Below are 19,651 nucleotides of genomic sequence, written 5' to 3'. Positions count from 1 at the left end.
CAAGGCAAGCGCTCTACCACTGAGCCACCTTCCCAGCCTCTACCAAGAGTCATTCTTCAGTGAATTTGTATATGTGAGCTCCCTTGACATACTTTCTTTTCTCTTTTTATTTTAGATGGTGTTCTATAGTCTCAAAACTCAGGGACAGCCTTATCTCTTTCTGGAAGCCTTTTCTTGTTGAGAGATCTAAATTAAGGTTTTTTCTGCAACATCTTCAAATTTCTCTTACGTTTATGTGATTATTAAATTTTTCATTCTAGACTGAAAACTAGGTGAAGAAAAGAACCATTTCCCACTTGACTTCACTTTTAGCATCTAACCTCATGTTGGTATTTGTAAAGCTCACACAACTAGTTAATCCGCAAGTTAATGAAAAAAGAGGATGCCCTTTTTATCTTTCATTCCTGCTCTCTTTATATCTTCCCTCTTGTTTTCTATTCTTTCAAAAAAAATTTTCTGCAAGTTTATAGTAACCCTATGCTCATTGTGAACTTTTAGTTTTCTTGGTTCTACAAATGTTGGGAAATGGATTTTTGGACCTTAGCAAAGAAGAAAAGTTTAAACATCTGTTCATGGATGTGGCAATGGATGATTTCATTGGCTTCTGTTGGGTGGGTGAGGACATCAGCAAGGTTATTGATCAGTCTCTCCCATTGAAGAATGGGAGGCCACTAGACAGAACTACATATTGTAACAACCAGACAGATCCTGTTTGGTCACACTGAGATGTTAGGTAACTGACCTTTGTCAAGTCTGGAGGTCTCCAAGATGCTTAAATGGAAGTCAAAGATAAACACACTGTTTAAAACTTCCAGGCTTATGTTATTCTTTTGTTTCTTTTGTATGTTCTTCCCCCATGGTATAACCCCTGTTTTCACTGTATTTGATCCTGATGCCCTGCATCTTGTATATACATTTTTCTAAAATTTGGGGAGGGGAAAGGAAATAACAAAATGCTGAAGCAAGGATACAGGTTGACCCATTGTAACAATGAGATGTACAAGACACTATGTTGAAAATGAACTTTACAACTTGGAGTGGGGGAGAAGGGAGGAGTTAGGGAGGTGGGGAGGGAAGAGGGGGTAGGAGAAAAACAAAGGAGAGGGTAACAATGCTCGATAGGGAATGTACTCATTACCTTACTCATGTAACTGTAACCCCTCTGTACAGTATCTTTACAATAAAGTATATACTAAAAAAACCTTCAAGGTTTGATATAACTAAATTTCTTTCTTCCTTTCTTTCTTTTGGAGTCAGTCCTGGGGTTTCAACTCAGGGCTTGAGAGCTTTTCTATTCAAGGCTAGTGCACTGTACCACTTGAGCTACAGCTCCACTTCAGGCTTTTTGGTGGTTAATTGGAGATAAGAATCTCATACTCTTTCTTGCTCAGGCTGGCTTTGAACTGAGATACTCAGATCTCAGCCTCTTGTGTAACTGGATTATAGGCATGAGCCATCAGCACCTGGATACCAAATATTTTCTATTTTATAGATACATTATACTACACAGAAAATATTGTTCACTGGCTAGCAGTAGTAGGTATCAGTAAATGTTGGTCAGTAACTCCTATGGTTCCCAAAGATTTTGAGAAAGGCAGGGGAAAGAAGAATGAATGTGTGTGCTGATGCGAGGGCTTGATGTCAGGGCCTGGGTGCTGACCAGCTTTTTTGCTCAAGGCTGGTTGGTACTCTACCACTTGAGCCACAGCTCCACATCCAGACTTTCAGTGATTAATTGGTGATTAGAGTCTGTCTTTGAACTGTAATCCTCAGATCCTCAAGCTTCCTGAATAGATAGGATTACAAGTGTGAGCCACCAAAACCCCATCCAAAAGCCTTTATTTCCTTGAAATTTCAGGATAGAAGACTAATTTGGGTGTCAGTGGTTCAAATCTGTAATCCTAACTTCTTAAGAGGCAAAGGTCTGTAAGGTAGAGTTTCAAAGCCAGCCTTGTAAGAAAAGCTCACTAGACTATCCCCACAACCAGCAAAAAGCAGTGTTGGAAAAGTTCAGTGATAAGCACAAGCCAGGCAATTGTGAGTCTGAGTTCAAACCCTGGTACTACTTCCCTAAAAACAAATAAGGAATAGATTCCAGTAGCTTGTGCCATTTACAGAAATGTGGATCCTCTTTTCAGAAGCCAGTAAACTAATTCTCCTCCTTGGTACTTGCACTTGCCTTTGAAAGTGAATTAATTTCAGCATCCCAACTGTTCAATCTAGGGTTCATTCTGTGTGAATTCCAAGGCCATCACACTAACTCACAGGTGGCCAGGTCCTCATACTGGGTCAAAACACTGTGCAGTGCTGTTTTGCCTCTCCTTGAAGAGGGGCTGTAGATATTTGAAGTAGGGTAGGGACAACTGAGCAGCTATTTTGAGCAGTATAATAGCAGACAAGCACAAATGGGAGCTACATCAAGTTAGCAGCCAGTTTACTCATCTTAACATTCTTAGCAGCAATGCCAGGTATGAGTGGCTCATACCTGTAATCCTTGCTATTCAGGAGGCTGAGATCTGAGGATGGCAGTTGGAAGCCAGCTGGAGCGGGAAAGTCCATGAGACTCTGATCTCTAATTAACCAATGAAAAAGCTGGAAGGAGTGCTGTAGCTCAAGTGATAGAGCACTACTAGCCTTGAGCAAAAGGGGCTTAAGGATAGAGCCCAGGCCTAGTACCAGTTTAAAAAAAAAATCTTTGAAGCAAGTGGCAATCTGGTCCATCCTGATGACATTCTTTATATTAATTTTAAATAGACATTACTGTACAAAACAGCTTGAAACAAAGCATAAAGGCAATAGAAAAATGGGGGTATAATATTCAGTTTTCATATTTAAACTCCTTTTAATGCTTTAGCTTTGGCTTCATGGTATACACTGCAGCAGAATTTACCTTTAAAATTCACGTTTATATACTGTAGTCAGATTTTCCCTGTTGCTTACACATAGTCCCTGATAATTGCAACATTGGAAGTTGCTTATGGAGCAACTTTGCCTCTAAACATTTTAGAGGTAAATGGAATTGAGGTCAGTAACCCTGAATGTCTAAGTGCATCAGGACTATTTTCTAGGACTTGTCTTGCCTAAGGAAATTTAAAGAGGAATTGTTTCCTTCTGGTTTGCAGGCTGTGAAAGGTGAGGTTGTATTTCCCCGGCCACTAGAAGTTGTGGTCATAAATAGGTTTTCTTTCCTCAAGTCTGTAATCCAGACTCTGTGAGTTCAGATAGGTTGTAACTACATTTTCGTGGTAGTGGCTTGTTCTAAATTTAAAAAAAATACTCAGGTAATTTTTTTCTTTTTTACTTTTTTTAGGAGCATCTAAAGGCCTTTGATGATGAAGTCAATGATTTTTTGGACTATATGTTTGGACCTCGAGGTGAGTTAGCTACTTGAGAACTTAATGTGAAAAGCACAGAAAGAATGAAGAAAAATATTGTTTTCTATGGTGTCTTAAAAAATGGAATTTAGCAACTTAAGCAGGCTCACTTTTGTTACTCTTTTCCCCAGAATGTCCGGAAGGCCCCATTTTTCCTGCTGTTCAAGCTTTCCTGGGATTAAAGGAGTTTTAGGAATTTTCCTCCACTGTCTGGCTCCAAAACAAGATTGTGGCTTTCTTCTTAAACTGCTGTTTTACTCTCTCCTCTTCTCATCAGTCACCTTATACTGTTTTTAACCACTCATCTGTGGAATTCCTGTCCCTGTATGCCTCCAGAAGTTCCTTGTACCAGCGTGTGAGCCATTCCTGTTTTGGACATGACTAGAAGTCCCTCAGTGGTCCCTCCATTACCAGTCACTCTGCAGTGACCTTTCTGAGCCCTCTTTCAGTTATTTAAGTTTCAGCTGAAATGATATTCTAAACACCTAAATTATACTATGTTGTATCCCAATTTCCAATTCTTCAGTGGCATTTACTTAGGGACAAAGCTACATTTCTTCTCATGGACTACATGCCTTGAATCACCTAGTCCCAGCTACCTTTCTAACGTTACTGTCAGTGCCTTATCTCTTATTCTAATACAGCTATTTGAGACATCTTCTAAGTCCTCAAATGTGTAAATGCTTCTTGTTGTTCCTAGAACCTGGGGTTTTTACTATTTCCTACCCTATTTTCCAGTCTGATTACTTCCTTCTTAGATGGCCTCCCCAAGGAGTATCAGGCTTCTCTGTATTTCACCCTTTTCTTTGCTTTATGAGCTTTATTGTTATTTGTAGCAGTTTCTTCCCTGAGGAGTGGAACCGTGGCTGCTTTACCCACCATTAATCTCTAGGGCTTATCACAGTTGCCAGAACATATTATTCAGCATTGTGTGAATGAATTCTGGACAAAATATTTTGTTTCACTTGAGCCTTGCTGGTTCACAAACCTGTGGAAAACCCAGTTTTCTTTGAGGTTATTTCTTCTGTACTGTCAGGGATAAGACATGGGAAATGAGGATTTCCTGTTAATGTATTTATAAGTTACCACATGATTTTTTTGTTGCTTCGTATGTCCCTCCCCCATGGTATAATCCCTGTTTTCACTGTATTTGATGCTGGTATAATTTGGGGAGTGGAAGGGAAAAAACAAATTGTTTAAATAGGGATACAGTTTGACCCATTGCAATAATGAGATGTACAAAATGCTATGCATGCTGAAAAACGAACTTTACAATTTAGGTGTGGGGGTGTAGTGTAGTTGTAAGATGGGAGGGAAAGGATGGTAGGGGAAAAATAAAAGAAGAGGCAACAATGCTTGATAAGAAATGTACTCATTACCTTGCTCATGTAACTGTAACCCCTCTGTACAGTATTTTCACAATAAAAAACATTTTTTAAAAAAATCTTTATGTAGGTTATTTGGACCAGTCTAGTTTTCATAGGAACTCAAATTACCCCAAGTAAATGGTGACTTATTTAATCTTAATGGAATGATACTCTATGTACAGCCTAAAAATACTATTTTTGAACAAGGTAAAGGTGTTTTTTAAAAAAATTCTTCTATAGGGTAGGAAGACATGTCTGAGCTCCTTTTATTGCTCTCTGGTATTCCATGCCTTGCAGTACTAGCAGGAAGTGTGGAGGACACAGCCGTTGCTTAGCATTTAGGGTCCTAGGAGAACTGACTTTTTTGGTAACCATGGCTTTCTTAACACTTCCACCAGAGAGTTAAACATCAGTCTGATCTAAGTTTGCACTGACCTTTGCTACCTACTAGTAAGAGACCAGTGTGAATTGCACTATACAGATAAGGGCTCACTGAGAAAACAACTGAAAGCTCTATGAAATTGTCCTTTAAAAAGGAAATTTTAGTATTGTAAGATTAGAGATTGGAAGTTGACAGTTTACTACCAATTGCATGCAACAGGGTACCTACAATCTAAGCCGACAAGAATCCTTCCTCTCTCCTAATGGAGATACATGCTCACACAGAGTGGCACATACTTAGTAAACTTCTACGTGTCCCTGTCTGACTCTTTGCACACCATACTGGCACCATCAAGAGATACGCCTTACACAGATGCAGAGAGAAAGCTGTTAAAGTTCATAGGCACATGACAAAAGAAAATGAAATTTTTTAGGTGCTGCATTTGTTTTGCAATATGTGCTTGACTCATTGTGCCAGTTGATTTTTTTTTTTATGCCAGGGGTGTGAATTCGGGTGCAGGGCCTAAGCACTGTCATTTAGCTTTTTCACTCTAGGTGAATGCTCTATCATTTGAGATACAGCTCCACTTTAGGGCTTTTGGGTGGTTAATTAGAGATAAGAGGCTCACATTTTTTTTTTCCTGGGCTGCCTTCGGAAAACCTTAATCATCAGATCTCAGCCTCCTGTAGCTAGGATTACATGCAGGAGTCGCAAGTGTCCAGCTTGATGTATTTATTTTTTGTACATTTTTATTGTAAAAATACTGTATAGAAGGGTTACAGTTACATGAGTAAGGTAATGAGTACATTTCCTATCGAGCATTGTTGCCTCTGCCTTTGTTTTTCCCCTACCATCCCTTCCCTCCTACTTCCACAACCAACCAACTCCCCCCAAAGTTGTAAAGTTCATTTTCAACATAGTGTCTTGTACATCTCATTGTTACAGTGGTTCAACCTGTATCCCTATTTAAGCATTTTGTTTTTCCCTTCCCCTCCCAGAATTAGAGAAGTGTATATACAAGATGCAGGATCAAATACAGTGAAAACAGGAGTTATATCGTGGGAGAGGAAACAAAAAAAACAAAGAAACAAAAAAAATCACATGGTACATTATAAATATGTTAGAAACAATAGCAAGCAAAAAAGAAAATATTTGTGTCCCTATCTTGGGGTTATTTCACTTAACATCATCTTATATGGTCATATGTACATATCTTTTGACCTTTTCTACTTGTCCTACACGTGTATTAGTTATTGAAAATAAGGGAAACCATGGCACCTATGTTTCTTTGGGCCTGGCTTATAAGCTGTGGCTCAGGTGGTAGAGTGCTAGCCTTGAGCTGAAGAGCTGAGGGACATCGCCCAGTCCCAGACTTCCAGCCCCATGATCAAAAAACAAAAACGAAAAAAAAAAAGAACAGCAGCAACAACAACAATACAAAAAAGCTTGATGTATTTTAAGTAAATATTTCTGTACCCAGAAAGTCATGTAGCTCAATCTCATAATATGTTATGGAAGACTCATGCAGTTAAACCTCAATATTTGTGTCTTGGCAAGAGAAGAATTTAAGCAAAACAAAAACATAAAATGATAGACATGTTGATTAAAGAGAAAATGAGATTGACTGCAAGGTGGCACTAACAAGGCTTTTAGTTTTAGGGTTTTTTTCCCCCTTAATTCCAGGTTAGGAATAGGCTGTCCTTTGATATGCCTCTGACACACAGGCTGACTGACAAATATAGTTTAACAAATACGCATGCTTAGATTTGTTGAGACACTGTACAAAGACTCTTTATAGAAGTTTAATAGTCTTAAACTGAGGTCCTGGGCACTGTGGGGCCAAGAGGTCACTGTGGGGTCATCTTTCTTCCTACATGTGCACTGGGCATGGGGCTCTGCCTGCTGCATGAACCCTCTGATTATCAGGACTTGGTGCCAGCCCAAGGAACTTTATTACCATTTTTATCAGTACTTCTATGGCACCCTAGGGGTGATTATTTTGGAGTCTTAGATATTTCTTACATGGAGGAAGGGGTGAGCTTGTAGGCTGATCTACAGACTGGTCAGTGGCCCTGGTCTTGCTGTCCTGGCAGCAATGTCTGTTTGCCTCACTGCTGTTTAACTCAGTACTAAGTGGATATAAATTCTAAGTAAGATAGAAAAGACCTGATCACTTCTCATGGAGTCTATAGTAGTTGGGCTGGTAAAAACTACTACATCTGAAATAGTAGGAAAGTAAGTCATTTAGCAACTAAGCTACAAGGGCTTACATCCTAGAGCTGACAATGAAGTATCCTCAGTTGGGGTGAGGAATAGGGTCCAGACTTAAAAAAGACAGAAACTTCCTCTCTCACAGTTCTGGAGGCCAGGAATCAGGAATTAAAGTATGGGAAGGGCCTTGGTCTTGGTCTCTATGAGTTTTTGAGAAAGTTCTCTTTTTGTCTCTCCTAGTTTGGAGGGTTGCTGACAGTCTTTGTAGTCTGTCTAAATAGTCTTTAGTTTGTAGATACATTACCCCATCTTTGACTCCACAAAGCATTTTCCTTTTGTGTCCTTGTGCTCAAACTTTTTTTTTTTGTCGGCCGTTGGGCACGAACTCTGGGCCTAGGCACTGTCCCTCAGCTCTTCAGCTCAAGGGGAGCACTCTACCACTTAAGCCATGGTGCCATTTCCAGCTTTTTCTGTTTATGCAGTGCTGAGGAATCAAACCCAGGGCCTCATGCATGCAAAGCAAGCACTGTACCCTGAGCCACCTTCCCAGCCCCAGCTTCTTTTTCTTAAAAGGATACTACTCACCAGATTAGGATTCTCCCTAATCTAGAGAGAGCTCAACTTGATTACTTCTGCAAAGATCTGTTTCCAAATAAGGTCATATTCACAGGTACCAAGAACTAGGACCAAGAATGTAGACCCCCAACTCACATGACAAGAAGTAGGGGAGCATTTTAGTGCAAGTTATTTAGCTCTTTTTCCCTCCTTGGCTCAATTTTTTTCTCAAAAGTGAATTGGGAATAATATAACCTAATAGGTTATAATAGGAATTAAGAAATTAAGAAATCTTAAGAAGTATTGAGTAAGTCAATATATGTAAATGTTTTTGTTATTACCTGTAGACATAATGAAAAATTAGAAATAATTATCTTGATATGTACACTAAGATTAAGGAGAGTCTTGTGAAAGGTAATTAGGAGCCAAGCATAAGAAAATGATACCTGTGAATCATCTAAATACTGCATATTCTTACCTTTTCCTCTCTGGCATCTGTGGGACAGTTAGAGCTCAAGAAACATGGGACAGAGCTTGAGAAGCATTTTCCTTATAAAAATGTAGCCTGCAAAGCAGATTAAGGAAAAGTTGAGGAAGCCAGGAAGAGGGACTGAGACTGTAACAACCAGAGAGGTCAAGAAAAAGGAACTGCTGCTGGGCGCCAGTGGCTCACACCTGTAATCCTAGCTACTCAGGAGGCTGAGATCTGAGGATCACGGTTCAAAGCCAGCCCAAGCAGAAAAGTCCATGAGACTCTTATCTCCAATAAACCACCAGAAAACTGGAAGTGGCTCTGTGGCTCAACTGGTAGAGCGCTCACCTTGAGTTGAAGAGCTGAGGGACAGCGCCCAGGCCCAGAGTTCAAACCCTATGACCGACAAAAAAGAAAAAGGAACTGCCATGTTAGTAAAACCTACTCCTTACAACTCTATTTATGGAGATTAAAAATAGCATGGAAGTCTTATAATTCTAGGCCTTACTATTTTTTTACCTTTTTCTTTTAATTTTTTATTGTAAAAATACTGTACAGAGGGGTACAGTTACATGAGTAAGGTAATGAGTACATTTCCTATTAAGCATTGTTACCCCCTCCTTTGCTTTTCCCCTACCATCATTTCCCTCCCCAACTCCTTCCTCCCCCCTCCAAAGTTGTAAAGTTCGTTTTCAACATAGTGTCTTGTACATCTCATTGTTACAATGGGTCAAACCTGTACCTTTATTTCAGAATTTTGTTATTTCCCTTCCCCTCCCCATATGAGAAAAACATATATACAAGATGCAGGGCACCGGAATCAAATACAGTAAAAAACAAAAACAGGGGTTATACCATGGGGGGAGGGAGAACATATAAAAGAAACAAAAAAAATCACATAGTTACATTAAAAAACAATAGCAAGCAAGAAAAAAAACCACTTGTGTCCCTATCTTGGGGTTTTATTTAGACATGAATGTAATCTTTGATATCACTATCTATAGCTCTCTCACTGGGACTTTATGTTGTCTGTTAAATCTTAGTCTTTAGAGTAGTACAGGGACTTGCTATGTCCAGGTGCTATTTTTGCTTCCCTGCTATTTGAATTTCTAGTTCTTTGGCCAAATTTGAGTCCTTGATTTTGTTTTCTGTTCTCAGGTCTAAGTGATCAGTTCTTAGGCTTTGCCTTTGCCATCTTCAGCTTTCCATAATTCCTGTTTTAAAATCACATTGCTCAGTTTGTATCCATAAACCACTGCAGCTTATTATTATATAGTTACCCTGGGCAAATTGGAAAATGGGGGCTTTAGGAATTAGGATACAATCCCACTATGTCATCTTTGTGTGACTACCTTCCTCGTCACCATGGGAGGACAAATATGAATTCAGATCCTGACTCTGGTGCCCACCACTTAAATATTTTACCTTTTACTGAAGCTCTCTGAACCATGACATCCATAAAACAGCTTAATAGTACATCATATTGAGTTAGAAGAAGCAGTAACTGTTTCAAACTAGGCATTCAGCAACTTACTTTTCATCTGTCTATCAGTCATCTGCCTAAGCCCTACTTGCTCCATAAAACCTTACTTAACTACTCAGCTCCCCACTCTCCCACACTGGCTTCTTCTCTGGAATTCTAACTCCAATTCAGTTAACTTAATGCTTTATTATAAAGTATTGTGTTTATGATGTACCCCTTACCTGCAGGTTCCATTTTCTGTAGTTTAAACTATGCATGATCAACTGCAATCTCAAAATACTGTATGGAAAATTCCAGGAATAATAAGTCATATTTTTTGGGGGGTCCTGAACTCACAGCCTGGGTATTGTCCTTGAACTTTTTTGCTACAGGCTAGAACTCCACTACTTAACTACAGCTTCACTTCCTGCTTTTTGGTGCTTAATTGGAGATAAAAGTCTCACAGAGTTTCCTGCATGGACTGGCTTTGAACCATGAACCTCAGATCTCAACCTCCTGACTAGTAGAATTAGAGGTGTGAGCCACCAGTACCTGGCTTAAGAGTATTCTTGGCGGCGGTTCATATATGCAAGAGTAGTGATGGTACTGGCAATTTGGACATGCCAATGAGAACCATAAAATGCCTCCTATGATAAGCAGGTAAAAAAATTTTTACTTAATAAGAAAAGAAGATTTTGACCAGTTGTAAAATTATTAGGATCTACAGTAAGAACAAATCTATCTAAAAGGAAAAATAATTTTTAGTTTTATAGTTACATACCAAACTGTATAAGTTTGGAAACTGCTTAAGACACCAGAGGCCCCTAGTTTCACAGGAGGCTGAGCTCTGAGGATCACAGTTCAAAACCTGCCCAGGTAGGAAAGTCCGTGAGACTCTTACCTCTTTAGTTAAGTACCAAAAAATCTAGAAGTAGATCTGTATCTCAAGTGGTAGGGCACTAGCCTTTGGGCACAAAAGCTCAGTGACAGCACCTAGGCTCTGAGTTTAAACCCAGGACTGGTACACACAAGTTTTAAATTTGTAGGTGCATGTATAGGAAAAAAATCATAGTAGATGACATTTGCTGGGGATTTTGGAACATATTCCCCAAAACTAAGGGGAACTACCATACGAATGAAATGTGTGCTTTAGTATTGCTAACAAAGGTGTATTCCTCAGGTCTCACTGTGTGTTTTCTTTCCAGATTCTCGAGTCAGAGGCTGGTTTATGTTGGACTCTTACCTTCCTACCTTTTTTCTTACTGTCATATATCTGCTCTCAATATGGCTGGGTAACAAATACATGAAGAATAGACCTGCTCTTTCTCTCAGGGGAATCCTTACCTTGTATAATCTTGGAATCACACTTCTTTCTGCATACATGCTGGTAGAGGTAAGTGTTTATGTAGGCAAAGCTGGAGTTAGTAATTAAATTTCAGATGTAGTTACATGTTGCCCATCAGAACTTCACAGGGTTAGTGTTATTGTCATCCTGCCTTTCACCTTTTTTTTAATGGGATTGATCTCAGGGCCTCATGCTGGTTAGGCAGGTACTTTACATATCCTCAGTTCTCAGTATCATTTGTTAAGAACTCAAGAACTTGACTAAGCACAGTGGCTTATGCTTGTAATTCTAGCTACTTAGGCAGATTTCAAGAGGATTGCAGTTCTAGAGCAATCTGGACAAAAAGTTAGCAAGTCCCCATCTCAACCAACAAGCCAGATGTGGAATCATGTGCCTTTGGTCCCAACTGCATAAGAGAAGCCATAGGCAGGGGATTGTACTCTGAAGTCAGCACCAAACAAAATAGTGAGACCCTATTCCCAAAATAATTAAAGCAAGAGTGGGCCAGAGGCTTGGTTCAGGTGGCAGAGCACCTGTTAGCAAATATGAAAGCCTAAATTCAAACACCAATACCACAAACACACACACACACACATACGCATGCATGCACGCACGCACATGCATACATGAGCTTATTCCAGCATTTGATATTATTCCTTCTCACAGTCTTGGAAGAACATGTACTACATGTTCAAGTTAGAAAACTTAAATTTTTCTCTTCCCAATTTAGGCCGATTTCTTTAATCCTTAGATATACTGAAACTTGGAATCAAAATTTAAAAGATGGGTTCTTATATTGAAGCTTGGAAAAGTCATCTAAATTTAGACTATACAGTGATTGGTGGGCTATTCAAATATTATGCGAGCTCAATCAGTTTGATGGAGTGCAAATCCTCCTTTAAAGAATACTCCCCACATCTTTGCAACACTTAGGCCATGGCAGACTTGTTCTCAAGACTGAAGCTGAGCTGACATTCCAGTTGGCAGTTCCCTTGTCCCAGTTACATCACTTATAAAGCACCAAACCCAAATCATTTTACAAGTAATGAAGAACAAGCAGTGAATGTCCTGTCTTTACAATCAAAAGTTGTTTAGATATATAACACAAGGGAAAAAGCTGAAAGTATTCATTTGTTGTAGCAAAATAGCTAAGAGAGAGATATAGAGAAAGGGAATTAAATCTTTTTAAAAGTTAGGATAAAATCATTCATATAAGTTATACATGGCTGATAACAATACGATAGAATGTTCTTTCCTGTTTCCCTTTAATTAAAAAAAGGGAAAAGTAATCCTTAACATACAGGTTTCTTCTGGGCGCTGGTAGTGCACCTGTAATCCCAGCTACTCAGGATGCTGAGATCCCAGAGTTCAAACTCCGTCTGGGCAAGAAAGTTCATGAGACTCTTATCTCCAATAAACTACTCAGAAAAAGCCAGAAGTGGCACTGTGGCTCAAGTGGTAGAGCACTAGTCTTGAGGACAAAAAGCTCAGGGATAGCGCCCAGGCCGTGAGTTCAAGCCTCTGGCTAGCAAGAAAATAAAATACTCAGGGTGTCTGTTATTTTAATATGCACCATTATAATAATTATTTACTATTGCTTTAAAAGGTACATATAAAGCTAACACTGAATTGTAGACATCACAGTGCAGGAGATAGAATTTGGGATGGAGAAAGCCATGCTGCTATTCGAAAATGACACCATATAGGTGATTACTAACTTTCCTGACACTGATAGTTTTTTTTTTTAATGGAGATGTCTTTTGGCATGCTCATTTATGGGCTTAGTTTCTCTATATAGCAAAAGGAAAAACACTCTCTGTTGAGTACTTGAAGCCAGCCTGGAATCAAAGTCTTAAGAGTGTGATATAGTCTAGGTATACTTTACAGTTTCTAAATCTAGTTCAGTTAAGGGATTAGGAATGGCTTGAGGTCAGGCTTCCTGCGGTTTGGCTGCTTAGTTCTGCTACTCAGTTATTAAATTGTTAAATGGTTTTGTATAGGCTATAGGAATGGGGACAACCTGGATAAATCTGGTTGAAACAGGAAATGTCAGATAAATATGCTATGTCCTGTCTACACTCAGGTTACTGTTCAACAGTATTCTTAGCATACAAAATGAGATCAGGAAATTACTATAGAATTATAGCCTGATCTTAGATATTTTAATCTTTGTGTAAGAAGCTGCACCTTTCTTAGTTTGAAAAGAAACCAATACATAAAAAATTGCTTAGCCTTTAAGGCATGTCCAGATCCCCCTTCATCCTGGTCCTAAGGAACATAAAGTCCCTTGGGGCTGTTGATGAACTGACTTGTGATAGGGCCTATCCAGAAAATCCCAGGTGGTAGTCTTTTACTAAATTCATTTGTCAGAACAGTGAAGAAAAATCTTACAAAAGCTCTGAAGCATTCTAAGTGTTATTTAGTAGCTCATCTCATTTTAATGGTCAGTATATATTTTAATGCATATAATCCTCGAAGGCTGCAGAAAATACTAGCTACTTGCTTTTAATACTTAAGGCAAATCAAACCCATACCTTATATTCTAGAAGTTCAGTTTTTACAATGAACTTCTGTAGCATTTAACAAGAAATAAAAAGATCAATTTTAAAATAATGAAATTAGGAAGTCTGAATTGTAATCATCTTTCTACCATTTTTTAGTATGTAACCTTGAGAAAGTCATTCACTGATCCAGTGTTTACTGAGCACTTTCTGTCTGCTAGGCATGGGGCAAGAGGTGTAGATTTTGTGGAGCTTTTTGTTTTTTGAGAATAATGTGGAAAGTAGGTATTAATCACACAAATTGATCACTAAGTAGTGTGAACATAATACAGAAAATGTATTATGAATCTTTCAGTCTTGTTTCATATCTGTAACAAGATCAAATAATATAAGACTTATGTTAACAATATAAAATTTAGTTCCCTCACATTTTCTTGTAAAAACATGACTAGATGATTCCTTACATAGAAATATCTGTGATAATGATCACTAATCACATAACTAGATTTTTACTTTTGGCTGATACAGTTTGAAGTAAATATACTAAGGAATAGAACCACTGATTTCAGTTTAGCATCAAGAATTAAATTCTCTTGATAATATATGTTTGAAGAAAAGATGGGTCAAATTCTGAGGGTTTTTATTTAAAAATGAAAAGATGCTAGTTAGGGATGTGAATGGGAAGTTCAGTTTGCATCTTAATGTTGATCTTTCTCCCCATTTTTTTTTTGTTCTTTGGCAGCTCATTCTCTCTAGTTGGGAAGGTGGCTACAACCTACAATGTCAGAATCTCATCAGCGCAGGAGAAGCTGATGTCCGGGTGAGCTTGGGGAATCAGTATTGTATATAATTACAAAACTTATGTCAAATCTTGAAAGCAAGGCAGCCTCCCACCAAAAAGTTAGAAACAGACTAAAATAAATTATTATGCCTGTACATTGCATTGATAACATAACAACCCAACAAAAATAATTTCAAGTGACTTTGGAACACAGTATTTTAAGTGAATCTCCCTAGTGGGATATATAACAGACTTACTAGTAGTTTTAATGCTATTGTTTATAATACCAGTACTGGTATTGCTGTTTTGGGATTTATGAGGAAGTCCATGTCACAACTAATTTGAGAAAAAGAAAAGCAATACTTACAACTAGTATGCTGTGATCATATTCAAATTGAAAATACAAGAATGACTTACTTCTTAACTTTATCTGTAAAAGAGGCCTAAGCAGTTTGTGCTAGTATAGCGTAGTGAGTCACAATTACCCAGAGGTAATTTTTTTGACTGGTTATGGGGCTTGAACCTCAGGGTCTAGGTGCCGTCCCTGAGCCATTTGAGCTCAGTGCTAGCACGCTACTGCTTCTGCTTCAAGCCACAGCACCACTTCTGGTTTCCAAGTGATTATTTGGAGATAGAGGTCTCACAGCCTTTCCTGATCAGGCTGGCTTTGAACCACCACAATCCCAAGATCTCTTAGCCTCCTGAGTAGCTAGGATTACAGGCATGAGCCACTGGCACTCAGCTAAAACAGCACTTTTCATCAAAGACACTTTCCATTAAAGAAGTGTTTTGCCAAATAAGGATACAGGTGGACCCATTGCAACAATGAGATGTACAAGTCGTTATGTCGGAAAAACAAACTTTACAACTTTGGTGGCAGGGGAGGGAGGATGGGAAGGGATGGGAAGGGAAAACAAAGAGGAGGCAACAATGCTTGATAAGAAATGTACTCGTTATCTTGCCCATGTAATTGTAACTCCTCTGTACAGTATTTTCACAATAGAAAAGAAAACTGTCTAAAGAACTATGAAGGAAAAGAAAGTAGTGTTTGTGACTTACCACTGTAATGTTGAGAACAGAACAGAGGAAAATCATTTTAGGGTAAAGAACAGTAATTCTGTCCTGGTGAATGCTAGGCACTGAGAATAACAATGAAATAGCATCAGCCTCCCAGTGAATCTGCTGACACATTCTCACGCTCATTATACTTGCTATGATTGTTGATTATAGAGGTCTAGTCAGAGAAATTTGAGGATGCATATGAAGCAGTGTCTGTTTCTGCCTGAAAGAGGAAAGCTGGCTAGGTAAAGTGGCATTTCAGAGAACTAGTAAAGGATGACTAGAATGTGCCAGACTTGAGGAGTGGTGGATGCAGGAAAAGGATTCAGTACTCAAGGGGTAGAGGGGCAATAGATCATTTCAGGACCCACAGGATACCTTCCTGGAGATTGGCAGAGGGAGGTGGAAAGCATCCAGTGAAAGACTCAGAAAGCTCCTGTACTGGGAAGAGGTAACCCGCCTTTCAGTAAAGTGGGACAGGTTTCTTAGAATGAGGAGAAATTGGAGGCTTAACACACCAGCTGAGTAGCTGTTGCAGTGGTTTAAGAAAGCAGCGCACACTAGGCAAGGCAGATGACTTGCAGAAGGCTGAGATGAACTGTACAGAAACATCTTCATTGCTCATATTTCTCTCCTTAAATTTTTATAGGTAGCTAAAGTGTTATGGTGGTACTACTTCTCCAAGTTGGTGGAGTTCCTGGACACAATTTTCTTTGTTTTGCGAAAAAAGACAAGTCAGATCACTTTTCTTCATGTCTATCATCATGTGTCTATGTTCAATATTTGGTGGTGTGTCTTGAATTGGATACCCTGTGGACAGAGTAAGTAATTTTGAATTTTAGTTCTATGGAGTGGATCTTACATGACCACTAATTTCCCTCTTGTGCTGGGAATGTATGCAGATTGGGAGGGCAGAAAGCATGTATCTTGTCAGTGGTCATTTGTCTCCGGCCTTTAAAAAAGAGTTCTTTTCTGTACATCAGATGTCAGAGTAGAGAGGTGCAGACCCTAGCCGGAGCTGACTCAGTGCACCGCAGTCTGACTCACAAGGAAGATGGCACTTTCTACATTCACCATTGCTGTATACAGGTGGAGTCAATCCAGCTTTTATGACTTTGTGGTAATTACGTTCTGAAAAAATTAAGGCAGTATCTATGTAACCCACCAAAATAAGCAGGCCTTCAGTTAAAAAAACGTATTTGAACCCGGGCGCTGGTGGCTCATGCCTGTAATCCTAGCTACTCAGGAGGCTGAGATCTGAGGATCGCGGTTCAAAGCCAGCCCAGGCAGGAGAGACCGTGAGACTCCTATCTCCAATAAACCACCAGAAAGCCGGAAGTGGCGCTGTAGCTCAAGTGGTAGAGCGCTTGCCTTGAGCTGAAGAGCTGAGGGACAGCGCCCAGGCCCAGAGTTCAAGCCCCATGACCGACCAAAAAAAAAAAAATGTATTTGAAGCCAGGCATTATGTTACTAGCCCATAGAAGGAATATGAGTTTGAGGACAGCCTATGACATACATTGAGATTCTTATCTCAAAAATAATGCATTTTATGTCACAATCTAGTGGTATCATTCATATTATGTATGTATCTTGTTTGAAACAAATTCCATGTAACAGTGCTTTTTCTGAAACACTGTGCTAAAACTATTTTACAAAATGCTGATAACTCTTACTACATTGGCTTCACAGTCACTGCTGGGTCAGTTGTGACCAGCAGTCTGAGAAGCACTGAATTAGACATCATTTCTATTTGTTTGGTTTTTTTTTTTCAACATCCACACTAGTGTTTTATTACTCAGAAGAACAATAGAATGGACTACAAGTGAAAAATTCACAACTGACTCATCAGTAGTAATTAAATAGAAAACAGCATGTACTAAAATCATTTTGGCATTACTTATCGAAACCCAAATGCTTAAGAATCATGTCTTCATTTTTCCACCAAAGAAACTAGAAATAGAGATGTGATTCAAGTGGTACAATTTAGCCTTGAGCAAAAGTACTTAAGGAAAGTGGCTAGGCTTTGAGTTCAAGCTCCAAGACTTGTACCCACACACAAAGAAAATGTATTCCCAAATGTGTATTCTTTCATGTTTTCTGAATGTTTCATGAACTCAGGATGAAAGATGATGAGACAGATTTTGTTCCTGTGCACATTTTCTAATAAACAAGGAGTGTTATCTTCCAACAGATCTTCCATTCAAAAAAATGAACTGGAATAGTAATAGTGTTATAATGCACTTCTATTTGTTATTGTCTTATTCCCAATTTGAAGATATTCCCCTCAATTTGAAAATACTCTGAAAATCAGAACAGATAAGAGAAAAAAAATAGAACAGCTTAATAAAAAGGATTGTTGTCCTGGGATTTAGGGTCTTGTAGAGGAGGATAGACAAAAAAAATCAAGGATATTTAGGATGCAGTTGCTCTTTGATTTACAAAGGAGTCCCAGCTGGTAAAGGCACCAGAAGTGAAAAATGCACTGAATACAGTTAGCCTTCAGAATGTCCTGTCTTATGAGCACACAGTGCAGAGACCACTGTTTTCTCATGATCTGGGGAGCTGCAGTCCTGCAACTGCCCAGCGCCCAGGGAGAAGGTCATGGCTAATTCTAGAATAGATGAAATTATGATTCCCCCTGATTATATATTCTGTTTGCAGCATCATGAAGTTGAACAGTCATTAAAGGAACCATCATAACTCAATAGGTATCTTTCATTTCCACCCTACCTACTGATAAACTATGGTGTAAGAAAGAAAATTAGGAGTACAATAAGCAGAAAAAGTGATTTTTGACTTGGAATCTAGTGTATTAAGCATTTTTTTTTACAATTTCAGCAGTTTCATTATAATCACTGACATCTAACAGTCATCACATTTGACTTTTGTGAAGGGAGTCCTGTGAAAAAGTTACTTCTAAGTACTCATAATTCATTAATTTATGAACATAAAAATTGAAGTAGGTATATAAGTATCACAGTATTGGTATCTGTATATTTATTATACATTCAAGTGTTATAACATCTTATTCTACCTTAAATGCAGTGTTTCATTTCTTATTCATGAATTTGCATTTTAAAGGTTACTAGTCTAGAATTAGAAAACTGAGCTCGAGAATTTGAACTGGTAAGTGCTATCTACGTTGATCCCCATCACAGTGTTAAAAGGCAGTTGGTTAGTATGTACCCACTTTCCAAATGAGAAAAAAAAAACTTAGATAAGCAACATATTTAAGAGGACATAGTTAATAAGCAGTCCTCTAACCCCATCCCAATCTCTCCCACATGTATGGATCCTAAATTGTGATCATTCATCTAAGCACTTCTATGTACTGATTTAGTTCTGACATGGTGAGTTACCTGTTTACAAAAATACTCTGTGACATCTGTCTCACAACTAAAACCTTTTGGACACTTACAATCCCACACAGAATGTCACAGAATGTAACCCTTAACCTTGGTTTCCTGAAACACCACTCTCCCATGTGTGCAGAAACTTTTTTTCTTTTTTCTTAATGTTCATTTTTTATTACTTTTTTTATTGTGAAAATACCATACAGAAGCGTTACAATTACATGAGCAAGGTAATGAGTACAGTTCTTATCAAGCATTGTTGCCTCCTCCTTTGTTTCCCCTGACCATCCCTACCTCCGCCCAAAGTTGTAAAGTTCGTTTTTGACATAGCATCTTGCACATTTCATTGTTGCAATGGGTCCATCTGTATCCCTATTTAAACAATTTGTTTTTTCCCTTCCACTCCCCAAATTATACCAACATCAAATACAGTGACAACAGGGATTATACCGTGGGGGAGGGACATACAAAGCAACAAGAAAAAAATCTTATAAATGTTAGAAACAATAGCAAGAAAAAAAAACCATTTGAGTCCTTATCTCAGGGTTCATTTCGCCTAACATCAACTTATCTGACCATTTCTGCTTGTCTCAGATATATACTAGTTATTGCAAATAAGGAAAACCATGGGACCTATGTTTCTTTGGACCTGGTTTACTTCACTTAATTTTTTCCCAGGTCTTTCCATTTCCTAACAAATGGGGAAATGTCATTCTTTCTGATGGAGGCATAGAATTCCATTGTGTATATATACCACATTTTCTTGATCCATTTATCTACTGAGGGGCA

General features: G+C 38.6%; 1 protein-coding gene across 1 annotated transcript in view; it reads left to right on the top strand.

The window, feature by feature from the left end:
• The first annotated feature begins 3,316 nt into the window (after window positions 1-3,316).
• The window catches only part of Elovl2 (ELOVL fatty acid elongase 2), a 20,864-nt gene continuing 4,529 nt past the window's right edge, over window positions 3,317-19,651 (top strand). Inside the window, exons 1-4 of the mRNA XM_013016658.1 lie at window positions 3,317-3,374; window positions 11,029-11,216; window positions 14,412-14,489; window positions 16,159-16,330. Coding sequence (XP_012872112.1) covers window positions 3,359-3,374; window positions 11,029-11,216; window positions 14,412-14,489; window positions 16,159-16,330 — 454 coding nt within the window. The 5' untranslated portion in view covers window positions 3,317-3,358. The remainder of the gene's footprint in view (window positions 3,375-11,028; window positions 11,217-14,411; window positions 14,490-16,158; window positions 16,331-19,651) is intronic.

This window comes from Dipodomys ordii, unplaced genomic scaffold, assembly GCF_000151885.1.
Source record: "Dipodomys ordii isolate 6190 unplaced genomic scaffold, Dord_2.0 Scaffold32, whole genome shotgun sequence".
Lineage (NCBI taxonomy): Eukaryota > Metazoa > Chordata > Mammalia > Rodentia > Heteromyidae > Dipodomys > Dipodomys ordii.
Note: the sequence above shows the minus strand (reverse complement) of the source record. Positions and strands in the feature narration are given on the sequence as shown.